Consider the following 27,223-nt stretch of genomic DNA (forward strand, 5'->3'; position numbering starts at 1 on the left):
GCGAGAAACGTCAATCAAACGTTTCGAAATTTTGGGCACATTCAGCGGACTCCATCTAAAGATTCTATAATAAATAAATCTAATTTAATAATTTAATATAATATAATAATATAAATAATAATATAATATAAATTATTATAGGATCTCTAACTCAATCGCTTTTGGCAGCAACCGAATGTGATTGGCTCTCACTTTTAAAACCATAAATTGGCTGCTTTTCATTTAAGCGACACAAGTCGTTATTGTTTTTTTTGTCGCTAAATGAAAAGCACCTATTTTAGTAATAATTGTCTTCGTTTCGTTGTAAAGTTATGAATGACATATCGTCTGTGGATGCGTAGTTTACTTATTTACAGGACAATCGTGTAAATACCCTTAATAATACGTTTAAAGGAAATACTTTCAGTGGTGAAAAACCTACTGTTGTTTTTTGTTGTTTAATAACCTTGTTAATAAATTACAGTAAATTTTTTTAACATTCATGATGGCAACACCAAAGTTTCCTGTGAAAGAAGCACAATTATTACGTACGTATTTTTTATAAAGACTGTAACTGAAATTTTATAAGATACTTATGTTAATGTTTTTTTTATTTTAGCCGACCAACATGAATTTGTTGTGCCACAAAAGCGTATTAAGGTACCTACTGACATAGCAGTTTGGCAAAAATCTGAAGCATACTTTGTAAGATAATTTCTGCATTTATTTATTGTTTATTTTAACTTGTTTATATTTTACAACATTATTATATTGCTGGAATATTTCTTTTTATACTTTTATATAATGAAATCTTATTTGTAGGAATACTTGGGATTTATTTTAGCGTTAAATGAAGCTGTTCAAGGCAAAGCTTTGGATGCAGAGTGTCCACAGTCTCCTTTAGTGAACAATGTTGTACAGATGTTAAACAAATTTGATGAATGGATAACAGAAATTCCACCGACTGAACAGCCTCAACGATTTGGTAATAAATCATTTCGTATATGGCATGAAAGACTGCAGCAGGTTTGTGTGCATCAATGTTTTATTAAAAAATTATTAAAATTTAGATAATTTCTGTTTACAACCGACTTTTCTATTACAGAATGCGGTAGAGGAATTGAAGCAAGTGTTACCAGAAAAATTGCATCGTGCAATCCTAGAGATAGTTCAGTATTTATATGAGAGCTTTGGAAATCCAACTCGTATAGACTATGGAACAGGCCATGAAATGGCTTTTCTCATGTTTCTTTGCTGCATGTTTAAGATAGGGGCTTTCAAAGAAGATGATAAAGTTGCTGTTGTAATAAAAGTGTTTAATAGGTACTTTTAATTTTTAGTAATTTGTCTGATTTGCTATTTTATGCAATTTTATTTTTTAGGGGGATTATTTAATTACTTAAATAATCTTTTAAATCGTTTTTCTTATATGTTAAAGGTATCTTGAATTGGAACGTAGACTTCAGTTAACGTATCGTATGGAACCAGCTGGTAGTCATGGTGTTTGGAGCTTAGATGATTATCAATTTGTGCCCTTTATATGGGGAAGTTCTCAGCTTACTGGTATTAATTTTTTTAGTAATATAATATAGTAAATTTTATAGAATTTATTTTTTAGTATAAATTTTAATTATACACATATATATATATATATATATATATATATATATATATATATATATATATTAATAAATTAATAATATTTATAAATATATTAATATTTTATATGATGTAATATTTTAGGACATCCTCGGATAGAACCTCGTCATTTTGTAGACCAAGCTGTTATAGACTCTTACAGTAAAAAATACATGTTCCTTGGCTGCATTGAATTTATTTTAAAGGTATAAAGAGATTTTATACAAATATAAAGTACTATGTTCTTATTGATAATAAATCTGCAAAAATTAAAATCTACATTTTAATATTTGCTTATGTTTCATTAGGTGAAAATAGGACCTTTTGCCGAACATTCGAATCAATTGTGGAACGTTAGCGCAGTATCCACATGGCCAAAAGTAAACAGTGGTCTTATCAAAATGTATAAAGCAGAGGTAATTTAATGAAATAATCATATATTGGACTCTGAAAGAAGAAAAAATTATCTCTTATTTTTGTTTCTCAGGTGTTAGAAAAGTTTCCTGTTATTCAACATGTCTTCTTTGGCTCTTTATTACCATTAACGCCAATGAATGCTCCTCCGAACTACAGAGGAGCTCGTCTCAATGCACCACCACCACCACCACCACCACCACCATCGTCAGTAACATCGCAATAAAATGATATGCATTGATATGACTAAATATAATTATTACTGTGGCATATTTTATTACATTTCTCAGTACTTGTAATAAAATTATACATTATTCTCACGCATTTCAACATCCCATTCCATAATGCTTTTGTTAACTTTGAATGTGTTTCTTTAGCTTATCAGAAATTTGTGTTTATTCACAATTACATAAGAGATGATATTTTTATACACTGAATTATATGATATAATTATTCAATGATACAAATTTATTGCATTTAATTGTATTATAAGCATAAAATAATTTTGTAAGCATTTCAATAAAGATATAAACTTGTGTTGTGTAAAAATATTGTAAATTAAAATTTGTAAGATTAAGATATTATTTTATTTTGAATATTGAATTTTTATTTGTGTGAATATTCTTGAAAAATTATTTCCCAATTTATGTGGCCATTCAAGAAACACATGATTGGCTATCAAATAGAAATATTTTTGAGACTAAAAAGTCTCTATTCGATAACCAATTATATGACATTTTATTAACCTATGTCTCTTGCTAGGAAAGTCCCATATTTTCCCATGATGCTCGAGTTCTCATATATTTCTAATCAATGTTTGTTTCCGTGGAAACCAGAGTTGTTTTGGTTTATCGCGCATGCGTAGATATTGATGGAAATTGGAAGAAAAAAATATGTCTGAGAAGGATTGTTTTATTTACGTTTTACACGCATTTTCATGCTCCTTTTGTGTGTGATATAAACTGTCAAAAAAGTTCAATTATTGATACATAGTATTATATAGAGGACTAAGAGTATTAAGTATAATTTATTACGATGTTAAAGATATCAATTTTTATATTATTTTTTATAAACGTCGTCTACTGCCAAGATGTTGACATTGACATAAACGGCTATATTGCCTATTGTCCCTGCATGGGACGTTTCGGCAATCAAGCAGATCATTTTTTAGGAGCCTTAGGATTTGCCAAGGCTTTGAATCGTACTCTACTGTTACCAGCTTGGGTCGAATATCGTACTGGAGAAAGCAAATCTGTAAGCGATACATTTCCATACAAATGTCATTTGCAATATTTGACATTAACATTGCTCGATATGTCCAAATCCGATTTTATTTTTTAGATACAAGTACCTTTTGATAGTTATTTTAACATTTCACAAGTACAAAGCTGCCACAAAGCATTATTGATGGAGGACTTTATGAGGGACCTTGCACCAAGAATGTGGCCACCTGAGGAAAGAGTATGTAAGTTTTATAGATATTAATCTTTTTAAACAGAAATAAACATTTTACATCTCTGTAATTTCTCCTTAGCATTTTGTTATTCGATTCGTACAGGAAGCAATGGGGAGTCCTGCAATGCGAAACAAGGAAATCCATTTGGTCCCTTTTGGGATACGTATAATGTAGATTTTTTTCGGTCAGAATTTTATGGTCCGCTCCATTATGATGTGTATCATACAGATATGAAGATACAGTGGCAAAAACGCTATCCAGCCGTCACCTGGCCAGTGTTGGCATTCACAGGTGCACCTGGCAGTTTTCCAGTGCAACTTGAAAACAAGCATCTACAAAAGTGTCTCAATTGGAACGACGATATGCTTGATAAAGCAAAAGAGTTTATAAAAGAAAAATTACCAAAAGGTGCATTTGTTGGCATACATTTGCGGAATGGAATTGATTGGGTAATTGTACTTATTACATTTTAATACAAATTTAATTATCCTAGAAAATAATGTTTTTCTATTATGTCATCTTCAGGTACGCGCCTGTGAACATATATCATTCACGCCGAATCTTTTTGCCGCGCCTCAGTGCCTTGGATATCGCAACGAACGTGGCAAAGCAACCATGTCTATGTGCTTACCATCGTTCGAATTGATAGTACGTCATCTGAAACGTGTCATTCGTAATGGCAATGATGTCAAATCGGTGTTCGTGGCATCTGACAGTAATCACATGTTAGATAAACTTGGAGAGGCTTTAGCACGTATGAAGGTAAATTTGTACCATATCATTATTATGTTGTTATTAATGATTATTCTTTCACATTGTCATCTCTATTTATGTAGATACCAGTGTTTCGACAAGAACCGCCGGCATCGCCTCATTTGGATTTAGCAATTCTCGGAAGGGCCAATTATTTCATAGGAAATTGCATTTCTTCCTTTTCCGCTTTTGTAGCCAGAGAAAGAGAAGTCAAGGGATTTCCGACATTTTTCTGGGGCTTTCCTAATGAAAGATCTCCCACCTTTCACTCAGAATTGTAATGTTGTAAAGTAATATGATGATACGAATAATGGGCAATTTTTTATCATTTTTTATAATTTAATATATTTAAAAAGTTAGTAATTATCTTTGAAAAAAATACAATTGTAAAAAGCGCACGGAGTAAGCCGAGTCAAGCAGGGCAATATTTTGCAAAGTATTTTTTATTCTCAATTATAATATACATTTCCTGATAAAAAAGTATAAAAAATACAAATCTGCTTGACAAGACACTCTATTTTGTTTGATAGATATTGCATTTAAAAATATGCATCTTGACTGAACAGTAAAATTATTTTTGTACAATATTATTCACTTCCTATGTCTCGCATGTCACACAGCGTCTGTTGTAAAACACAAGCAAAGTCTTTTGTGTTAGTCTTTTCGCAAGATTTAAACGAGGAACAGGCGAATAGAATATCTTTCGGTCGTGGATTGTAACAGCAACCGTAACCGTCGGGAACAACCGGTCCATAGCACATAAAAGATGCTGAAGTATATGGTACCTTTAAATAAAAAAAAACAATTTATATGAATTTATGCCCTTGGTTCTTGAGATTAAAATATTTTAAGAATGATTTTGAATTACCTGACTCGATGTTAAATTGAAATAAGTACTTTTGGTGTAACCAATATCCTTATACAATTCTGGAAGCTGTATTCCTTCACTCTGTGCTATCATTTTCAAGCCAAACAAATGTCGATCGACACCTTGACCTATCGCAGCCTGCAAGAAAAAAATCATAAGATCTTTATCCAAGATCAGATCTACATTTTTGTCTTAAAGAGGTTTCCTACTAACATCTCCTTCTCTACAGAGTTTAAACAAGCCCAAAGAAAAGAAAAAAGAAAGAAGGACGCGAACGATAATATGCAAATGTTTTCATATATTTTTATATTTATTTTTTACTTTTTTAATTAATCTTGCATAGGAATCACATAAAATAACGAGATCGAATTTTATTTAAAACATGTTTCCGTGCTTCCTTTATCGCGAAATCTGTTATGATATCTTCAAATGACAAAGATACATTTAAAAATTTTTTTATATTAACAAGGGAACCTCGCGAATCGAAAATTTTGATTTTGATAAAACTTGATACATATACAGAGTGTAAAAATTTTTTTTAAATTTTGTTAGGTTCTAAACCGCAGTTTATCTAGCGTATGTGTAAATCCAGTACTGTCTGCATTTTATGTACTAAATTGTTAAAACATGATTAAAGATACGCTGTAATTTAAATAGAGAAACATGTCTCACTTGTCCAGCTAGTTCTTTGTGAGCGTTTATAGCTTTGATCATCATTTCTTTCTTTTGCGCTTTGGTCTTGCAGTCAGCGTCGTGGAGCAACATTTTTGCAAATTCGACAGACTCTGTGCAAGTGGATCTGATGCATTCGGTTCTGGCATTAATGAATCTTCGTAATGCCGCAGTTTCGTAATGTGCTGGCGGTTTTCTTTGCAAGTTGTAGAAGGTCACTTGCATCGCAATCTGGATGAAACTATCGGGACTCAGTTTAATCGCTTTTATCGCGTCTGCACCGAACTTGTCGAACGTAAAACATTCCATGTCTGTATCATCTGAGAGTCTGAAAAGATTGTATTTATTATACTTTTTAACAGTATTCTAATGTGAGAGAGATACAATCTTTCAGAGATAATCAACTATCTACTTGTCAACTGTATCATTAGCTTTCTCAATTGCATTTTCTATGGCATTGTTAGTTTCGAATTTTAATAACTCTGCTCTGGGGAAGTCTTTAGAGTCTCCGCACTTTGCGCCATTTTCTCTTGCTGCTCTGAAAATAAATTTTTATGTATATTATGAGAGAGATGGATTATTTATTTACATGTGATTATTATTTACATGTATTTTAATATATAATCATGAAGAACAGCAACTGGAACACCCTCACATGGGCTATGTTCATATTCCATACCAATGTAACCATCCGCAGATAGTATATACTGTAAAATATTTCTTTATCTATACATTGAGATATAATTTCAAATATCTCATCAATTTTAAATTCTATTTTTAATTTATAATTCATATTTATTAGTCAGAGATGCTTCACCTGCACAGTTTTATCATGCCATCTGTTGCCTGCATTTAAACAGCTGTTGAAGCCTGTTAGAGACTGAACTGCTCTAACCGAAGCATTATTTTTTTCCTTAAAAATGTCTTTAGGTATATGTTTGTCCAAACACAGTATAAATAAGGACGTTTCTATATCCTTGATTATACTTTTGTTATTACCCAGTTCTGAAAAAATACAATATAATCATAATTTAATAGATGATAAATATATGCAGATACAATTTAAAAGGCTGCAATTGCAACTTATATAAGGATATACAAAAGTAAATTGAAAGAAACCTAAAAGTAAACTATGATCCTTTGCCCAGGTATCTCTGTCATTCCCAGTTAAAATTCCTACAGGCTTTCCTGGCATACATGAACGATCTGCGATATCTTTTATAGCAGACACGAGTTTACTCTCACTTAAAATGCCGTTTTTATCGACAATGCAAAGTTTAAAAAACTGTAATATAAAAAATAGAATGTATCCAAATATAAATCTCTTTCCACTTAAATAATTATACTCACATGATTATTGCTTATGATTATTATGTGTTTGGCCTCGTCTGTATGCAACAGTTTATCAATCATTTTGTTGGGCTGCCTGTGCGTGCCAAGTATCATGCCATAAGGCTGCATGTCAAGCGGATCATTACGAGCCATTTCTTGTTTCATCTTTCCACTGCAATGTCGCGATCAAAAATAAATATATTGGAGAGATACAAAAGAATATTACAAGCTCTATGTAAAACTTGCCTCTTGATCATCTCATTGTAATTGCAAACTCCAGTAACGAGACGCGCCGCAAATAAATAGACATCATCCGGTCTATTGAAAGCAATTGGTGGTCCAACAGTTCCGGGACTGGAATGTACAATGACAGGAGTACGATATCCCAAGTATGCAACTTGCAACCACCATTCTTTCATCTAAAAATGAATAAACATCAATTGTGATATACATTATTTATCTAACTGATACTATCCAATTGAAATGTATATGTATGATAAGTACCCAATTATCAGTGTTTTGGTATCTCTCCAATAATTTAGCATGTAATTGAGGTCCTATGCCAGTATTGCTTATAAATTCATTTACAATTCTCTCTGTATTTTTATGTTCTTCATCAGTCAACAATGGCCTTAAAGACCTGTAATAAATAAAGTATAAATAATTTATTTAAAACACACACCTGTAATAATTATTTATTTACATAGATAATGTTTTTTTAAAAATGAAAAAGAATAGACATGTACCTCAAATAACGTTCTGCAGTTTGCTTGAGATCAGGAACAGGTTGTTTGGGAAGTGGTTGCTTATTTAGATTTAAAGTCGTTATAGATGGTCCATGAAGAATCAATGGTGTTTTACGCAATTCATTGTAGACCTGTTGATTCAATCAACTTTACTTAAAGTTTTTAGTACCGTATAAAAATTTGGTAATTTATATACTCACTGTATATTTTGACACGTTAGATAATACTTTGTACATAGTTGGTTTCTCTAAAAAACTTGAGGTTAATTCCACTGTAATGCTAAAAAAAGAAATAATTTATTATTGATATTTTCAAAAAAAACGAACGGAATCACAGATGGATAATAAATAATAACGAATATTAAATGAGTTGTGTGTTTAATATGTAGCTCGCAATTTGCAAAATATATATCTCTCTGTTAAATGTCGAAAGTTTTAAAAATATCTCTACAGAGAGATGTCACCCGCACATACGGGCCTAAATACGCGCGGTAATCAATTGACAACCCCACCATTCTCCTACATTACATTAAATTACAGGATGCATATTGCATATTGCACCTTGGACCTTGGACCGATCAGCATAATTGAAATGATTGTATAATATTGTATATAACGATGTATATCATCTTATTATTAGAATTGGAATAAATAAATAAGAACAAATATACATACGCGTCCATATAGTAAAAATAAAAATCTTTTTTCTTCGAGCAATCAAAAAATATTAATGCACAAACTCGTTGAAGCCAATCAATTCAGGAAGTAAAAGCAGGAATGTCGTGTCACTTGTGTCAATCTTATTTTTTGTATTTATTATGCATGCGAGACATTCTCTCATTATCATTAATGCTTATCACAGTATTTATATTAAACCCGGGCTGCGCGTTCGAGAACTACTTTCGTGCGTTCAGAGTGTCATTCTATCTTTGTCATTTATTAAAAATTGAACAAGGACAGATATATATTAGTGTGTTTACACGAGTGATGTTTTTCGAATACAGCCCCGGAATTCTGCCCAATTGAAAATGAGCAGAACCTTAGTAGCAATCGAACGTGATTGGTTCTTACTCTTGGAACTGACAAGTCAACGTCGAATATTGACAAGACGACAACTGAACAGCTGTTCTGATGAACGCGTGATTCGTGTTTTTTTTCTACCAAGTTAGCGATCTAGTATAATTTAGTAAACCATTGTTCCAAGGGCCAATTATCAATTTGCTATCGATTATGCGCGATTGTGTTAAAGTGAAAGACAACTAAACATTTAAAACGTTTCAACGAGCGAAATAAAAAAGATAATAATATAGTTTTGGAACGGACTTCTCGAAACAGGTACGCGTCTTTAATTTAATGCTCGCTAATAATAAATGATGATAAAATATATATTTTTTTTTTTTTTGTCGAATAACGATTTGACAAAAATATAATTACATATGTCATTCCTATTTGTAATCTAACCTCCTCGCATACACGTTAAATCAAATACACAGATATTAAATGACTTTTATAAGTTGGAGGTATTCTTCAATTAATATCATAATTCAATTAATTTTTGTTATTGTATTAAACAATATTATTTCTTAAGTAAAACAAATTGAAATAAATTTCGTCGATTTTTTTAAATAATAATTTTAGTAACTTTAGTAATAACTTTTATAATAAAAATAAATGTTATATAATTTAATTTCTTGCATTATAATCGCTAATCAAAGATGTGAAAATAGATTGCTATAATAACAAAAATTATTGTAATTTATATGTTATTAAAATCTCAAATGATATGCATACAGATATGGATACAGCTGTGGATGCAGATATAACAATCTCTATTGAAGATACAAGTATAAATAATCCAGAAGACACAAATACAAATAGTACATCAGCCACTTTGATTGATGTTATTGATTTAACAAAAGACTCACCAAGAAGATCTTTACAATCACGTCATAGACGTACTGAAAATGCATCTACAAGTCGTCATACAACTAGGTCATCTAGAGTACATAGACGTGTCGCACATAGAGAAGTCTTATCCCCTATAATTCTAGGAAGGAAACAAAATATTCGAGGGTTTGTATATAATATATTTTGCTTATTTCCTACCAAAGATTAATAGAAATAGACAAAGTGCTAAAAAATATTAAGGTCAAAACAACGTCGTAAGATAATTAAAATAATATTTTAATATGATCTTAAGTAGATTTATATAAGAGATCAATATTTTATGTTTAGAAATTCTTTATATATGTTCAGAAAATCTTTATTAAAGAATTATAAAAGATTAATGACTTATTAATAAGATTATTTTTATTGGTTTTAATTAATAACTAATGATTATTGTTTATTTTTACTTGACTTTTTTATTTGTTCAGTATTATATATTCTAATGTTTGATTTTTTTTTGGTATAAATTTATACAAATTTTTGTTAACTTAAAAGATACTGTATAGAGCCCTAATTTTTTTATGCACACACTTTATATGATTTTTATGATTATAAAATATTTTTTTTAGAGATTTGACAATGAGAACAAGCATGTGTTACGATGTTCCGAGCAATAATGAAATTGTGACTATTGACAGTGTTATTGAAAATGATAAAGAAGAAACAGATAAACAAGATAAAGATACAGAGAAAGATATAGATGGACAAGAAGTAAATAAATATTACATTCAGTCAGATAATAATATGCCAGTATCTTTAACATGTCCAGTATGTCTTGAAATATTATCTTCTAATTTAAATCCCACTACTACTCGTTGTGGACATTTATTTTGTGCAAAATGTTTGAAAGAATCTATTCGCACATATAAACGTTGCCCAACCTGTAAAAAAGCTATAACATTAAAAACTTGTATTCGTTTATATCTTTAAATATGTATACTGTTCATAATTATTACATTGTATAATTTTTTAAATATTTTGTATTACTATTGCACATAATTACAAAATATAAATTTATTTAACCTATTTTTCTCCTTTCGGTTAATTTGTCTTTGTTTTAAGGAAATAATGATTTTTGAAATACATGTTTTCTGTTGCAGAGAAAATGTATAGTTGTACTTGTGTAACGTTATGATATTTCTAATTATTTAATTGCATTTATATAAGTGTCGTTTTGTAAGATGACTAATAAGAAAATTACATAATTATTGGATTAGTGGATTTTCATTTACTTTTTTTAATAAAAATTTTGTAATTCGAACGCGCAGCTTTTCTTGATGATTAGTTTTGTATTACAACTATTTAATATAGATTTAACATCATATATATGAATAATAATTTCTATTTCTTTTGATAATAAGATTATCTCTTAAGATGTAATAATAACAGTGAAGTGATTTGAAATATATGATAAATTATATGTGCAGTTTTGTTGATATCTTAATAAATATCCATTCATATAATCCATAAACAATATTATTTTCCACTATTTAAAAAAAAATATATGTAATGTAAATATTTTTATAAATTGTACAAATTTTTTAAAGATTTAGAATTTTTTATACATTTTATTCTGATTTGATAATTATGTTTTGAAAAAAAAGAAAAATATAATATTAAGTTTTATTATTACTAAACTTCAAATATAAAATTGTATTATAGTAACATTTATATATTTATTTTTTCTGTGTAGTACATTTTTTTATTATTATTGATCAGTTTGAGTATTTAATACATTTTAATCTCAATTTTAATTATTAAGTTTATTATTATATTTACTTGTATTATACTATTTGACCTTGTGTTATTTTTTTACTAAAGAATAATAATAATTGTTATTCTTGTTTCGTAAACGAAACAAGATATAGTTTTCCGTTAATAGGTGAAATCTGTTTCAAAGAAGTATAGAAATTTCTTTAATACTCTGTAAAAGAGGAGAGAAAAATAAAAAAAAGAAATGTTTAGAAAAGAAAATGTCCAATATTATATTGGAGCTGCTGTAGGAGTAACAGGTAAACAAGACAATACTTATTTCAGTCAATTATAATGTATTCCAGTCAATAATATAAAACCTGTTTGCAGTGGGAATATGTGTTGGAAAACTTTTATCTTCAGATACATCATCTATTGTCATCCAAAATAATATACAATATCATCCAAATACATCTGATATTAAAGGTGAGATATCTGATGAATATTATCATTCACTTTTATTTATTGAAATATTATTAAAATTTATATATTAATGTATATACATTTTTATTCGGCAGATGCTTCTGCCTGTCGATCTATCCGCAAGATGTTGAAGCCCGATGATGTGTCTACTCTTAATAAGTGCCATTCACGTTCTAAGAGTGTTCCCCGATGTAGTGAGAAAAATTTGGAAGATTCACCCCGTCTAATGGTAAAACCATTAGTAAAACCCGCATTAAGTGATTCAAACATAAATATTGATACAAAGAGACCAGTGAAAGAAGTGAAATTGTTTAAGACATTACCTACTTGTGAATCTTATCAGATTGTAGACGAGGAAAAATGTTTATCTCAGTGTCAGAATACAGAGACATATTTCCTTAACAATATAAAAGAAAAAATACATAATAGTACAGTATATATACGTGAAAATACAATTTCAAATCCGACATTAAAATCAGATTTATCGAATGTCAAAAAGATTGAAAGCATTCCAGGAACCACCGAGTCTACCGAGTATCTATCTGACAGCTTTGAAAATATTTCTTTGTATATTAATAGCAATATTGCCACATGTAATACAATTGTAGACGTGAAACAGGTAACTTCTATTTTTAATGACTCCGAATCTTCAGATATCAATTATGATGAATGCGATTTAATATCCTCCACGAAACGTGATATTTCGATTCCTTTTTAAATCTTCTCTTATGTGTGTTTTAAAAACGTAAAAAAACCTTTTTCCTCTCTATTATGGATTATTATATAGATTTTCTGATAGATAAATGGCAATGTATGAAAGTTTTATAAATAAATTATTAATTGATGATAAATAATATTAAATAATAATAATATATATTAGCACTTAAGAGCTTTAAATAATATACAAAAGAGCAATTTGACAAAATTTTTAATTAATATATATCACAATCAAAACGCGATGACAGATATAAAAAATATAAAAACGGCAATAAGATAATCGAGCGAACATTATTAATATTCTATTAAATAATAATAATAATAATAATATTAAATAGTATTAAATTATATTAAAGTAAGACTTTATCAGGCCGGATGTTGAATAATCGGCAACGTACGGTACGTTATTATTATCGATAAAAATAAGCGTCAAGATTTTACGCATGAAATTTAAAATTGCGCGCTATTATTGGCGAGACGTTACTCGACGACGCTCCCGCCGTCGTATTGGCCGGGCACGCCTACGTTATGGCGGCGCAGCAGAAAAATGAGGTACACAGCCCGTGTTGCGGTGGAAGGGTCGCGATGAGGACGGGTCGCGGTTTTGTTGTTATTTCGCGTATCGAGACGAGTGTCGGCGGGTTTTCTCGCGGGGAACGGTGTGCCATGTCTGTCAGCTGCGCCGAGACGAGTGTATAGAGCTCCTGGCTGCTGTCAAATCTTACACGCCAATACGGAACGGCTCTCGTCCGTGTCGTGTCATTGACTTAGGACAAAGTGTCAAAATTTATCCGAGCCCGGTTTCTTCCCCTGCCCTCGCCTCGCCGAGATATACATATATATATATATTAAAATCTCTTTTCCGCGAATAAAATCTCATCGTCTGACGTCTGACAATCTACGGCTGGTCTGGTCGTCGTCCCGTGACACAAGAAGACGCGACTTGTATGTATGTATACATACGAGCGTAGCAGAAGACATGTATACATGACAACGTCAGTGCGCTTTGTTTTCTTCCTCTTATTGTTAGTGTCGCTAAATCTCGCATAAAGTGAGTTGACGAGTTATTACGAGCTTATTGATAAACGGAAAGACACTGAAAATTCGCAACGACGTAGTGCGACGTGCATCGTTCGTTATCACTGTTAGCGTACTTTTTTTTTTTTTAACTAGAACAATCTGTTTAATATCCGTACGGGTTTCTGAACGTCGTGGAAAAAAAAAGAAATTATTATCAATAGTGTTTAACCTTACCTTTGCGCAAAATGTCATTGGACGTATCTGACGTGTTCGTATTATTTAATATATATATTTTATATATCTGTATATAAATTTTTTATATTTTAATTTATTAATCCATTAATTAAAAATTTGCACATGAGATAGATAGGTTTAATCAATTAATTTTTTTAGATAAAAATTAGTAAAAAGTATTTTAAACATTTCATATGTGTATATATATATATATACACTTGGCAGGAGAATTGGTAAAATACGATGTAAACATTATATATACTGATGTGTCTAAAAGTTGCTGTTGCTAATGGAAAATTGTACATTATTACATAATTATATATACAGATGTTGCATTTTAGCTCATATATTTTGTTTATATATATATATTGATATATAGCATATATGCATATATATAATCTAAAAGTTTAATATATTACATGAAAAAAAATTTTATAGTTTTTCATTATATATACATATATATGTGTATATATATATATATATATATATATATATATATATACATATATGAATTGCAACTTTTTATATACAACTATTTATAAACATTTGTGTATGTATAATTTCAGACTGTGTGCAGTTTGATCTTAAATGCTGAATAGTGTTCACGAGAGACAAATGAATACGTAATCTTTGTTGAAATACTACCAGGAATACAATGATCATTTATCTAAGATGCATTTAATTAAATTAATTCATCAGTGATTATATATTTGGCAAAGTTGGAGAGTGATGCCGGTTCATCAGATTAATGTTAATCCGCCTGACTGGCAACCACCCTTGTCAATTAGTCCTTCTAATAATACAAGTCCTGCTGGTGGAGAAAGTTTGCCAGAATGGACACCACGGGTAATCCTTTATTTAAAAATAATACTTTAATTATTTTAAATCTATGATAAAATACAGAATATAGAGTGTCCTCAAATGCCCTTTCTTTAAACTGTACTTTCTTTAATCAATTTTGAGTTGTGTTTTCTTTTTATTAAAATAGAATTTAATAAATTTCAAATTTATATGGAACAATAAAGGCTTTTTAAAAATTAAATTTCATTTTAAACATAATATTCTAAAATTAAAAAATATATTCCAAAAAGAAAGAAAAGTTATTGAATTATTTAGCCAAGAAGCACCATCATGAAAGAGCAAGAATATGAAATACAAATAATGTTAAAATGTAATATTCTATTGTTGCATATAATTTTATATTACTTTCGTAATTAATAATATCTAATATGAATTAACAATTTAAAAATATACTTTTATATAAACATAAATTATATAAAAAATAAAGTACAATATTTTTTCATCTTGCGAAAGATTTTTTGCTTCATTAAAAGATAGTCATTTTTCTATTTTTTTAAGCAAACAAGTAATCAAATCATTCTATTATCTGATCAATATCTGATTGTGTTCAAGCTTTGCAAATCATTTGCTTCTCTCCTTTCTGGTCTCACTATCAATATTTATTTCAAAAAAACAGATACGGCTTCCAACAAGGAAATACTATACTTTAATAATTAATTTTTTTATTGATAATTCATATAAATATATTTATTCTAGGAATCGAGTTATGCCACAGTAGTTACTATTATCCCGGATCATTGTCACTCGTCTGTAAGCACATTATCTTCGACCAACCATGATATTTGCAGGTAAATGAAATGTATTAAAAATTAATTATGTTATTGATATACAAGATAATTTATTTTAATCGCCTTTGACAAATATATCTAAAAATATGAAAGATCCAGAAAAATATTTCAGATAAAAATTGTTTGGTTTCAAGGGGAAAAAAATAGAGATATTAGTTTGATATTAGAAATAGCAAGGTTATATAAAGGAAAATGTCTTATAAAATATATATTTTTCTTATTATCTTACTTCAATACTTTTATGCGCAGAATAATGAGAGGAATTAATTGATGTAAGAAAACACATAGTTTTCTTAAAGAAAAAATATGTAAAATTGTTCAAATTTATACTTTTTCTTAAAAACATTTCATTTTTTACACCAATTAGTTTCTTTCATTATTCTATGCATAAAAGTAAGATAATCGAAAAATGAATATTTCATAGCTTGTGTAAAATTATGTCAAATTAGAGTATAAAATATCTTGTAAATTATTCAATTTTTGTCTATCACAACTTTTTACACAGAATATTGCAAGAATTTATTAAAAAAATAAAAATTGGTCTATTTAAAAAAACTAGGTTGACTTTCACTTTTAAGAGTCTTAACACATCCAAGGTCAAACTAATATTCCCATATTTTTTCCTCCTTTGAGCTAAACAAGTTTTGTCTGAAAAATTTTCCTGTTTCTTCCATATTTTTAGAAATATTTGCCTGAGGCGATTAAATTAAAATGAATCATCTGCATGATATGTACACATTGATTACATATAACGTACCATTTACAATAACTAAAATATATTTTTAATTTTTATTTCATTATGAAGAAAGGTTTATATTCCCTTTCTATAAACAGGATCTGCCATTGTGAAGGTGAAGAAGGTGCACCTTTGTTAGCGCCTTGCTATTGCAGTGGCAGTTTGCGTTATGTGCATCAGGCTTGTCTTCAACAATGGATAAAGGCTTCGGATACGCGCGCCTGTGAATTATGCAAGTTTACATTTATTATGCATGCGAAGACAAAACCATTTTGCGAGGTAAGTAAACTTGTTTTTCAGTGGAGAAAAAAAAATAATTCAAGAATGAAAAATGCTTTGATCCAATGTATACCCTTCTCCTTACCTTGCAGTTATGTCAAAAAAAGTTATATATGAATAATGTATAATATTTGTAGTGGGAGAAACTCGAAATGTCCGCGCTAGAAGTGCGAAAATTATGGTGTGCAGTCACTTTTCACGCAGTAGCCGCTCTTTGCGTAGCATGGTCGTTGTATGTGCTCGTCGAACGATCTGTGGAGGAAGCCCGTCGCGGATACGTCGACTGGTCTTTCTGGACTAAATTAATAGTCGTCGTAATCGGTTCTACCGGCGGTTTGGTCTTCATGTATATTCAATGTAAAGCATACATTACATTATGCAGAAAGTGGCGAGCGTTCAATAGGTACGTATTATTTTTAGTGAATATTTTCTACTCGTATTCTCTCATATTTTGAATTAAAATTATGTAAATTAATGTCAATATCTCTACGTTCCAGAGTGATATTTATTCAAAATGCTCCCGAAAAAGTGGTGCTTCCTCCGTCACCCACAGACTCTTTAAGAGAGGTCACCCTGCCTCTGAAGGACCCAACTGCCTCGATGGCCGAGCTCAACCGCACTCTGTTACCCCGTACCATAGATCCTCCATGTGCCTCGCAGATGTCGAAGGCCGACTCTGCCGCACCACAGAGGCACGACGCTCAATTGAAACTTTATGTATTCGACAAATTGTCCTCATCCGAGGACAATCTATAATATCTAATCTCGAAGATGGAAAGCATCGTACGTAAAATCGCGCGTTAAAAGGTGATTAGCCAAATTTTCCGTTCGAAAGAAAAAAAAAAAAAAAAATTAAGCGCGCTCTCGGATGGAACTGAATAATTTATTTAAGCTATGTGATTTCGGAGCGGAATTACCCTCGTCGAAATCGTCGAATATCCGCCCTTGTGCAGCATCTTTCTTTTCCCGAAACTTAGTACTTCAGTGCTTACAGTGTTGACAGTGGGATAGAGATGAAAGTGTACAGCTCTCGGATGCTGGTGCTTTCTTATGTACATAATTATTGTATCTGTGATGTTATTAAATAAACTTTACCATATTTAAACAATATTTGTGATCATTGTTAATTGTATTTTTTATTTGGAAAATTAACTTTCAATGTAACTATGGATACATTTTTTTTTTTATGTTTATCATATGGTAAAGTTTCTGTTAAAATTTTAAGTGCAATTCGTATAGTCATTTTTTTATATTACTTGAAAATTAATATAAACAGGGTGTCTTGTAATCACAGTGAGACGATTTTTCCTCGGGAAAAATAAGATTATTATTTTTTGTAAATTTCTAATTTTTCCTATTATGTATCTTTGTAACTTTAAAATTTTATTGAAGTAAACTGAAGTTTATAATGTAATTAATCGTTTAACTCTGCAAAATTTAATTTGCAAAAATCCTTTTTCAACTGTTTAATATTGATGTCTCTATATTTTCGCTGAAGAAAAGTCCTCTTTAAATCGACCAGAGAATCCATCCTTAAGAAAATGTATGTTAATTTTAAAACACCCTGTACGTGTAAAATTAACTCCATTATCACATTTTTATTGTAGATGGGTAAATATGATTTTTGTTTGCAGATAACTTTGTTTTATAATTTGAAAATTATTAATATTTCAATATTTTCGCTAAGAAAAAGTTTTGTCCAAATTACCCTGACAACATACAATATTTATGAAAATATTTTTTAAAAATATATAAATATTTTATAAAAATCTATTCGATATTTAAAATATATATTATTATTATTAGTTTAAATATATTTAAATAGAATTTTAAAATACTAGATATCACAGGCGCGCGCTATTCATTATATAGTATACGTATAGTCGCACACATGCTATAAATTTAAATATTTTATAAATATTTTGTGCTATCTGGGTAACCAGAGAATTCTCCTGTAAAATGTACGAAAATTATAATAACTCTCATCTCTTATCACATTTTTATTGTAGATGGGTAAACGTGATTGTTTTTACCGATTGGATTCGCGCCACTGACGACGGCAGCGCCACTAGATCGAGTCGCAGCGACGCTGGCGACACTCCGGTGGTGCCGCTGCCGTATCGATTGGTTGATCAGTGTCGCGCGTGTAGCCGTAACGCTCGGTTCCGGTACGTCAATGCGGCAGGTGTAGCGGGTCGGACCGAGTCTGTGTGTACGAATCGTGGAGATCGAACGGTAAAGGGATTTTAGCCGCGAAGCGTATCTACGAGCGTGACGATTCGGCGTTTCGGCAAACGGTTGGAAACCCGGGATCCCTCGGGGGCGGCTTCCGCTCGACGAACGTCGACAAACACGCTGCCATGTAGCGCCGGGTGTGCGCGTAAATGAAGCGGCGGCGTATACCGCGCTCGCGTGCCGTGGGGAGGGTATCGTCCGCCGTAACCGCGGCGGCAGCGGCGTCGGCGGCGGCGGCAACGGCAGCGACTGCGGGGACGGGGACAGGGACAGGGACGGGAGCGGGGGCGATGGGAATGGCGCGCAAATGCTGCGTGCGTAGCTGCGAGGCGGACGTGCGGGAGGCGCGCGCCAAAGGGCTGCCGCTACACAAATTTCCCAAGGACGTAGCGCTGAGGGACAGGTGGTTGGCCAGCGGCGGGTTCGACGAGAGTTTCAAGCCGACGCCGGGCCAGGTCGTCTGCCACAGGCATTTCAAACGCGCCGACTACGACCATGCCGCGCGGGGCGGTCACAAGTTCCTGCTCAAGAGGGGCAGCGTGCCCACGGTTTTCGCGGACTATGACAATCATCCGGGTACGTGCGATTCCGCGGATCCTGACGACCTGACGACCTGTCCGTCTCGTGCCGCGGGACCAAAGTGGACGTTGCGAACGTGTAAAACTCGCAACGTAGTTACTTCCGCGCATATCTATCCGTCTCTCTCTCTCTTTCTCTTTCTCTTTCTCTTTCTCTCTTAGCTCGCTCCACCTCGCGCTTTGCTCTTTGCTCCGCCATGTATCCCCCCTCCCCGCCGCGTCGTCCCCTCTCCACCGCTCGCTCCTTCTGCTCGATTCGTCGCATCGTGTCCGATGCGTATACGCGCACGCAAAACACGCGGGCAGCTTCCAGTTTGTTCGAACGTCGACGCGTGGTCCGAGATGCCGGTAATTTACGAGAGCGCGTCTTTTTCTCGCCGCTGTTTCTCCGACAGTATTTCATTGTCATTGCCGATGTTGGCAAATAATGCGCTCGACATTCGAGTGTCTATCCGCGATACGGGTTCCATTGTTTGCTTTAAAAAAAAAAATCATGCGCGGCGGAAAAACATTTGCATTTATGTATACGTTCCTCTTATTATATAGGATATAGGGTGTTGAAATTTATTTTATTTTAATGAAAATATCGATTTTTTAAGCTATTCTATTTCATGTATCACGTGGTATCAAATTAAATTAATGAAATAATTAATAAGAAATAAATAAAAATATTAAAAAATATATAAATAAATAAAATTTTTCTTTTTTTTTTTTTTTTTTTTTTTTTTCTTTCTTTTCAGATCCAGTGATTATGTCAGTAAAATCTTCTACGTCTTATGCGCAAGAAGACTTGGATCTGATCAATTCAGAAATACTGAATTTGGAACATTCTACCTCGCCGTTATCCGAAGCAAGAACACCTAAATCCGATAGTTGCGGCGAGACATGTTATTCTAGACCTGAATCATCCATGGACTCGTTAAATCTACCTGATGGTTCAGAAGTAACGGACAACGAATGCAAAATGGCAAATTTGAAGGAAGAAATTGTGACATTAGTGAAAGACAAATTGGTTGAAAATTCGGATAGTAAAGTAAATACAGTAGCGATGCAACTTGGTATTGTTGAGGGAGCAACGATGAAGGCTGATGGTAAAGATCTAATAATAAAGGAAGAATTAAAAAACATTAAATTGTCCGACGATAAGGAGTTTGATAAATCAGAAGAATTAAAACCAAAGGTTTTAAATCGCGATGGCACAAAGTTTTATCCTGGTGCCAAATTGGAAGCAAAAGACTTTAATGAAAAGTGGCAAGTATTGTTGAATATTATTGCAACAGAAAAAATGAAATGTTTAAACAAGATTTGTGAAAAAGTTATTGTGTGATAATCACAAGTGTTTTAAATATAATTACGAGTTTAAAAATCCATGAGTGTTATAAAATCAAAATATAATTGATCAATATTATTTATAGGTATTCTGCGAAAGTGGTAGAAACAGATTGGGATGAAAGAGAAGTTTTAATACATTTTGACAAATGGAGTTCAAGATTTGACGAATGGATACCAATGGATAGCTCTAGACTCCGTGTATTGCAAACTCCCCCACAGTAAGTTGAGGCTTTAATATAATCATCAAAATATTGCATCGATCATTCACAGACTCGTTATCTAATTTGCTTTAAATATATTCATCAAAGAGAAGTAAAAAATTCACCTTGATAAGTCATTTTTTTTATCTTTTCTTAAAGCGAACAAACTTGGATCCTGCCATCTCCGTAAGTGAAAATTGTGTTATTAATAAATAGAATAAAACTTACAGTACCTGAAAAAATAGTAGTATAGTTTCATAGTATTTGTTTAACATGTTGTGATTAACAAGAGTTTAATGGAGATTATTTGAACCTCATAGACTGATTACATCTATAAAGGTGATGGTAAAAATTTGTTGGTCATCCCTAAATTCTTAAACAATGGAATATGCAAATAAAAAAATTATTTTTCATTATATACATTGAATTTTATTATTTCTTTGTTACGAGAATGTATAAAATGAAAATATTTGTGTTATGAGTAAAAAGCTTTTTTTTTTTTTTTGTTACACAATATAATGCAATATTAATTAGACATTGTATCTCGCATGTATTGTTTGACAGGAACAAACAGTATATAATTACCTTTCATTTATATATTCATTCTGCTGTCATGTACATATGTAAGCGCATTACAATAACACTTGAAATGTTGCCGAATCGATTTTTCAAATTTAAAATTTTTTTAATTTCTGGTGCGAGATGGAACTCACCCCGTTAGCTTTGACAGATGAATTACGAAGTTATTTTTGTAAAAAAATTTTTTTTTTTAATTGCGACGCAACGCACATTTCGTAACTTTCTCATTTCATTGATTATTTTTTTTTTCGTATTCATCTTCGTAATGAGAGGATTTCGCGTCTGCAGGGAGGCAAAGGTGCGAGAGTTTTCAGTGGGTGAAAGGGTACTGGCTACGTGGGCGGACGGTAGAAAATATCCGGCCAAAGTCAACACGGTCTTGACAAACGGTAAGTGATCTAACCTAACCCCGCGAGGGGGAAAGAGGACTGCGTCCCCGTAGACTGCCGTTTGACGTTTGAGGGGCTATATATGTAATCTTTTTTATCTCGAAGAAATTGTGTACCTCAGCACCCAAGTCCTAAATAGATTTTTTTCGCAGACAGGTACGATGTATTATTCGATGATGGATATGCGAAAATCGTCAAGTCCTCGAAAATGACCAAAATCGCCGAAAGTTCAGCCAAGGTACGAACCAAGTTAGATTGAGGTTATGTTGTTGTTTCTTGATAACTGATACAGAAAGTTGAAGGAATCTCTTCCGAGTTGTAGTAAAAATCAATCGATATATTTATTTGGTATTTAATTAACTCTCTTCCGGATATATCGCGGATTTAATATTATTTTATATAATTTTATATAATTTTTAATTGTTATCTGTCAACAAGTCATGACTGTGTAAAAAATTAGGAAACCTGAAACGCAAGCTAGATTTTTTTAAACTGAAATTTGTTTACATGTATATAACACAAATCTGAATTAATTATTTCTTTATTTCTCTTAAACAGCAGTTAAGTGAATTGGAAGGCTACATAGGCAGCAAACAAGAAAGAAGGGATAAGAAACGGAAACATACAGTTATGGAATTGTTTAACACTCACTCGAGAAGACGTACGAAAAATGATGCTGACAAAGCATCGAAGAAAGAGGAGACTGTCGTCAAAGAAAGTGGGGAAAGCTCCATAGAAAATAAGGTCGAAATGGATGGCACCTTATTTGGTGCCTGTTACGATCCAGGTACAGATTTACTAAGAGGCTTTGAGACTAATCCCTCAAAGATTAAATCATATTCAAAGAAAAGTAAGAAAGAAATGCCTAAAAATGATACGGATCACGAAGAAGATCCTGTTGGTCCTGAATGGATCGATGGAGAACCACAAGGAACGGAATCTTACATCGTAGATGGCAATGATGGTGAGTTATATTAATACAAGTACTATTTCTCAACAAAATGCATTTTTTCTTATTTAATTATTTTTATTCTTATTTATATTACATAGTAATATATAAATTTTAATATTTGTTTTAGGACCACGTCGCTCTATTATAGTACCAGATAGAAGATTACCTCCCGGTTGGGAGAAACACTTTACCCAAAGAAAAGCTGGTACATCTGCTGGAAAGTGGGATGTTCTATTTATACAGTAAGATAAAATATAAAATTGTTATTTACTGTTAAAAATAATAATACCATTTGCACATAATTATATACTTGTTTTAAAGTAAGCAGACTGGGAAGAAGTTCAGATCTAGAAATGATATAAGAGTATTTATGGAGAATCAAGGACAATATGACTTTAATCCTGAAAATTTTGACTTCTGTATACATCGTCGAAAACGGAATCATGCGTCTCGCTTGAAACAAGAAGCTACACCAGAAAAAAAGATTAAAACTTTGTTACCCAAAACGAAAACATTGCCCACATCTGAGAATCCTTTACTGCAAGTGACAAATAATACAGCTGCATCGCCTAACCTCTCAACGCCTGTCACACCTGCTACGGATGGTGGTAAGACTTTTGCAATATGTTACATTTTAATTCGTATCACATTTTAATCTGAAAATATCTCTTTTTACATTCTACTCTAATTCATCAGAGATGATCTATTGTAAGTACTTGTACTAGATATTGTATTTTTACAAAATTGATTTATTTAATTAATATCTTCAATTTAATTAAAATAATAGAATTAAATTTATACTATGTGGATAGTACTACAATGTTTTATAATTTATTTTAAAATAGCCGTTTTCATCGGACTTCGTGGTGGACTTCGTGTGGAAATGGAGGACAACGCCTATAAATGTCCCAAGGAAGGATGTAATAAAAATTTTCGAAAAGAAAATTTGCTGCAAATGCACATCAAACATTATCATCCTGAATATTCCAAGTTTCTGGGTTCTACTCCAAAGGTTGAGGATTTGGCTTACGCAAGAACGATCGGAGAATCTATAGATGATATTATTCCAAAGAAATCGACGACATTCTTAGACAAAATAAACAAATTTGCCAAGAAGAAATCTCTTCCGGAAAAATCGTCTACATTATTGCAATCAACATTAAACACCATGCAACCGACGTCTCCTTCGATACCTCATGCTGCTTCAGTTTTGCCAGAATTAGAAGAGGAAATTGATCAAGTGGAGAAATGTAATGATTCGCAGAAGGAGGATATGAAAATTGAAACAATGTCTTCGATATCTAATCACAGTATGGAGATTGACGACGATATCGAGAAGAAAAGAGAAAATACTTGTGCATTGTCTCCAGGTACCCTATTTGACATGAAAGTTAAAGAAGAGAAACCACAAGGTGGAATTAAAACACTATTACCTGTAAGGCCATCTACAACATCAGAAGTGCAAAAAGTTGATAGAGTAAAATCGTTGGATGAAAATACGCACGTGGAACGTACGAAGGGCCAAAAGAAGAGACAAATCTCTGAACACAGTGTAGATTTACTGACTAAAGGAAAGAAACGACATGGTAAAATGCTTTCATATAATTTGCTCTCTTTGCACAAGTTTTAAAATTTTATTAAATTATAAAAATTAATACATAACATTTGATATTTTACAGTTATGTCAGATCTTAATGACAGTTTCGGTGATCTAGACGACAGTGCTATGGATGCTGAAGGACCTGCAGCACTTATGTACAGATACAGTCGTAGAAAATCTGATTCAAAGAGTGATGAGAATAGTCAGAATAGTAAGTGCAAATGTTTCACCTACACACCTTCTAATGCAATGCTTCGAAAAAGCAATTGTTTTGATTTCTCAGATATGCTTTTTTTTCTAATTTAATGTATAAATGAAAAATGTGGGGTTTTTTTAAATACAATATGTTTGAGAATATTTACTATTACATTATTTCTGTTGTTTCTTAGGTCAACTAAATGATTCTCGCATTGAAAAAGGTGATCCCTTAAAAGGGGATATAATCAAAACAGATATTAATAATGATACAGAAGGTACATTATTTATTTTTTTTATCTTTTATTGATTTTGCCTTTTAATTTTTGAAATTCTCATTTTTATTTTCTATTTGTTTTATTATTTATTTTACTTTATGAAAAATATACACATATTTAGCTCTATCTCTATATTTAGCTCTATCTCTCACATGTATATAGCATATATCTCTCATATATATGTCTTTTCACTACGAATATTTTGAACAAGTCTTTTACATGAATATGCAATGATTTACTACTACAGAAAGCGAAGGAGTGATGATGATGATCAACGGCGAAATGGTAAAGGTGGAACAACTTCGGAGAGAAGAGATAATAAATTGTACATGTGGTTTTATGGAAGAAGATGGTTTAATGATACAGTGTGATCTTTGTCTCTGCTGGCAACACGGACATTGCAATGCGATTGAAAGAGAAAAGGATGTTCCTGAAAAATACATATGTTACATATGCCAACATCCTTATCGACAACGGCCATCTAAGAAATACTTTCACGATCAGGATTGGATTAAGGAAGGAAAACTGCCAAGGTTTTTATTACATACAATTATTATATATAATAAACAATCTCACTTGTCAATGTAATGTCCTGCTTTCTTTAAGACGCGACAATGTTTATAGTGTATTTCTATGAAGATGCAGGTGTGTCAATTCAATTTTTCAACTTTTAGTTTGTCTAATCGAACTCGGAATCAGCATACGATAAATCAGAGGACTGCGATGTTGAAGCGTTCCTACGACTTGGTTGCTGCACTTTTGCAAATACAACAACTTCTCCATAGCTTGCGTGTAAAAATTAATGTGGCTCAGTAAGTGATTTGTCTGACAAATTTATTGTTTGATAAAGGTTATGTGTACTATATAACAAATAACTTGTTTAAATTTTTATATAGAAAGAAGGATCATCCCAAATTATATCTTTGGGCCAAGAATTGGGAAAAAATGGAAATACCAAAAATAGATATAGAACCAGTACCAATAATGGAAATAGTGAAGACAGGACCGAGTTTTACAGATGTAGGTTTAGAAATTCCACGACGTGCTGAGACGAAAACGGATGTCAAATTACCTATAAAGGACGATCAAGATGAAAAATCAATCGCTTCAGATTCAGAATTGATGAAAATTTTAGAAGAGGATAGCACGCATTCTGATGAATCTAAGATTATCAATAAAAAAGAAAACTTTGTCACCTCGAAGGATAGTCATATACTTTTGGACGCATTAACAAGCGGTAACTCGGACATAAAGGAAAGAAACGTTGCTATGTCAGACATTAAAACGGAGAATGCAGGTACAATAATAAAGTAAAAAGAAAAAAAGAAATATAAAAATATTTTTCCATTATTATACATATATCTCTTACAATATATATAAATTTTCTAGGTAATAAAATTATGAGTGAAAATTCTACTTCTGAGAGTCTTTCTCTCAACTCGGGACCGCTTATTGATAATATTCAACAAGAATCGAGTATAGCCGACGTTGAAAACGAAGTCTCCGCACTCCCGCAGCCTTTTATACCAGAGCCCGAAGCGCCGATTGATCCAACCGAATGTCGAATGAGATTATTGGAGCATATTGAACATTTTCAATGCCATCTTGATTCAAGATTAACGTCTATAGAAGCGCAAATTTGTGGTAATAAGAAAAAGATATTTAAAAAAATGTGTATTAAAAAACGTTTAATTAAACGCTTAATTAATTTTTATTGTATTATTTTAATGCATAGCTCTGGAAGCAATGGATCCAGATGAACTTGCGTTGGATCCACACGTTCAGCCTCGTACTAAACAAACTGTACAGATGCTCCTTCGTGACTTGAGTACGGTCCGAAAGCTGGCAGCATTATGTTGAAGACATGTTGGTCAAATCTCTGTAGAAATTTACAACATATATAAATATATGTTTTTATTATATATATGTATATATATATATTATATATATGTGTGTGTGTGTGTGTGTGTGTGTGTGTGTGTGTGTGTGTGTGTGTGTGTGTGTGTGTGTGTGTGTGTGTGTGTGTGTGTGTGTGTGTGTGTGTGTGTGTGTGTGTGTGTGTGTGTGTGTGTGTGTGTGTGTGTGTGTGTGTGTGTGTGTGTGTGTGTGTGTGTGTGTGTGTGTGTGTGTGTGTGTGTGTGTGTGTGTGTGTGTGTGTGTGTGTGTATACGTATGTAGATAGAAAAAAATAGTTAATAGCTATGTAAGCAGTATCTATATTCTACCAAAGTAAAAGTAATTGTATAATTTGTTGCTATATTGTTATTATAA

General features: G+C 31.9%; 6 protein-coding genes across 19 annotated transcripts; 5 read left to right on the top strand and 1 right to left on the bottom strand.

Annotated features, from left to right (window-relative positions):
* Positions 1–224: 224 nt before the first annotated feature.
* On the top strand, positions 225–2,347 carry LOC140675238 (serine/threonine-protein phosphatase 2A activator). 2 transcript variants are annotated; one of them, XM_072909502.1, is made up of 9 exons: positions 225–365; positions 464–527; positions 599–684; positions 802–1,005; positions 1,085–1,302; positions 1,418–1,542; positions 1,723–1,823; positions 1,926–2,033; positions 2,105–2,347. In XM_072909502.1, exons 2-9 carry the CDS (start codon positions 482–484, stop codon positions 2,255–2,257), a joined length of 1,041 nt encoding a protein of 346 aa, XP_072765603.1. In that variant the 5' UTR covers positions 225–365; positions 464–481; the 3' UTR covers positions 2,258–2,347. The 2 variants fall into 2 exon arrangements, with proteins under 2 accessions (XP_072765603.1, XP_072765602.1); XM_072909501.1 differs by having other exon boundaries at positions 277–527.
* Positions 2,348–2,906: 559 nt separating this feature from the next.
* On the top strand, positions 2,907–5,097 carry O-fut1 (O-fucosyltransferase 1). The gene is made up of 5 exons (XM_072909279.1): positions 2,907–3,285; positions 3,373–3,496; positions 3,566–3,936; positions 4,013–4,249; positions 4,324–5,097. The coding sequence occupies exons 1-5, from the start codon at positions 3,067–3,069 to the stop codon at positions 4,519–4,521; spliced, it is 1,149 nt and encodes a 382-aa protein (XP_072765380.1). The 5' UTR covers positions 2,907–3,066; the 3' UTR covers positions 4,522–5,097.
* LOC140675157 (carnitine O-acetyltransferase-like) lies at positions 4,559–8,754 on the bottom strand. Of its 2 annotated transcripts, none has more exons than XM_072909278.1 (13): positions 8,533–8,754; positions 8,059–8,137; positions 7,859–7,989; positions 7,617–7,752; positions 7,359–7,531; positions 7,131–7,284; positions 6,900–7,065; positions 6,598–6,785; positions 6,387–6,487; positions 6,193–6,318; positions 5,781–6,108; positions 5,109–5,246; positions 4,559–5,025 (listed from the first exon to the last, which is right to left on the bottom strand). In XM_072909278.1, exons 1-13 carry the CDS (start codon positions 8,538–8,540, stop codon positions 4,828–4,830), a joined length of 1,926 nt encoding a protein of 641 aa, XP_072765379.1. In that variant the 5' UTR covers positions 8,541–8,754; the 3' UTR covers positions 4,559–4,827. The 2 variants fall into 2 exon arrangements, with proteins under 2 accessions (XP_072765379.1, XP_072765378.1); XM_072909277.1 differs by lacking the exon at positions 8,533–8,754 and adding an exon at positions 8,332–8,387.
* Positions 8,755–9,041: 287 nt separating this feature from the next.
* Positions 9,042–10,827, top strand: LOC140675154 (uncharacterized). 2 transcript variants are annotated; one of them, XM_072909274.1, is made up of 3 exons: positions 9,042–9,192; positions 9,651–9,930; positions 10,374–10,827. In XM_072909274.1, exons 2-3 carry the CDS (start codon positions 9,653–9,655, stop codon positions 10,732–10,734), a joined length of 639 nt encoding a protein of 212 aa, XP_072765375.1. In that variant the 5' UTR covers positions 9,042–9,192; positions 9,651–9,652; the 3' UTR covers positions 10,735–10,827. The 2 variants fall into 2 exon arrangements, with proteins under 2 accessions (XP_072765375.1, XP_072765374.1); XM_072909273.1 differs by lacking the exon at positions 9,042–9,192 and having other exon boundaries at positions 9,641–9,930.
* Positions 10,828–13,246: 2,419 nt separating this feature from the next.
* Positions 13,247–18,028, top strand: LOC140675240 (E3 ubiquitin-protein ligase MARCHF8). Of its 5 annotated transcripts, none has more exons than XM_072909504.1 (6): positions 13,247–13,984; positions 14,517–14,796; positions 15,508–15,599; positions 16,434–16,614; positions 16,752–17,017; positions 17,112–18,028. In XM_072909504.1, the coding sequence occupies exons 2-6, from the start codon at positions 14,680–14,682 to the stop codon at positions 17,368–17,370; spliced, it is 915 nt and encodes a 304-aa protein (XP_072765605.1). In that variant the 5' UTR covers positions 13,247–13,984; positions 14,517–14,679; the 3' UTR covers positions 17,371–18,028. The 5 variants fall into 5 exon arrangements, with proteins under 5 accessions (XP_072765605.1, XP_072765606.1, XP_072765608.1 ...); XM_072909505.1 differs by having other exon boundaries at positions 13,247–13,747; XM_072909507.1 differs by having other exon boundaries at positions 13,247–13,691.
* A 708-nt stretch (positions 18,029–18,736) lies between these two features.
* Mbd-r2 (PHD finger protein MBD-R2) lies at positions 18,737–26,874 on the top strand. 7 transcript variants are annotated; one of them, XM_072909472.1, is made up of 18 exons: positions 18,737–18,849; positions 20,168–20,678; positions 20,843–20,977; positions 21,119–21,145; positions 21,827–21,927; positions 22,080–22,165; positions 22,486–22,891; positions 23,007–23,121; positions 23,201–23,487; positions 23,576–23,587; positions 23,725–24,465; positions 24,559–24,690; positions 24,869–24,952; positions 25,200–25,485; positions 25,627–25,764; positions 25,849–26,249; positions 26,342–26,596; positions 26,688–26,874. In XM_072909472.1, the coding sequence occupies exons 2-18, from the start codon at positions 20,179–20,181 to the stop codon at positions 26,810–26,812; spliced, it is 3,831 nt and encodes a 1,276-aa protein (XP_072765573.1). In that variant the 5' UTR covers positions 18,737–18,849; positions 20,168–20,178; the 3' UTR covers positions 26,813–26,874. The 7 variants fall into 7 exon arrangements, with proteins under 7 accessions (XP_072765573.1, XP_072765566.1, XP_072765568.1 ...); XM_072909465.1 differs by lacking the exon at positions 18,737–18,849 and adding an exon at positions 18,856–19,425; XM_072909467.1 differs by lacking the exon at positions 18,737–18,849 and adding an exon at positions 18,856–19,425 and having other exon boundaries at positions 22,489–22,891.
* Positions 26,875–27,223: the final 349 nt, after the last annotated feature.

This window comes from Anoplolepis gracilipes, chromosome 17 (genome assembly GCF_047496725.1).
Source record: "Anoplolepis gracilipes chromosome 17, ASM4749672v1, whole genome shotgun sequence".
NCBI classification, from domain to species: domain Eukaryota; kingdom Metazoa; phylum Arthropoda; class Insecta; order Hymenoptera; family Formicidae; genus Anoplolepis; species Anoplolepis gracilipes.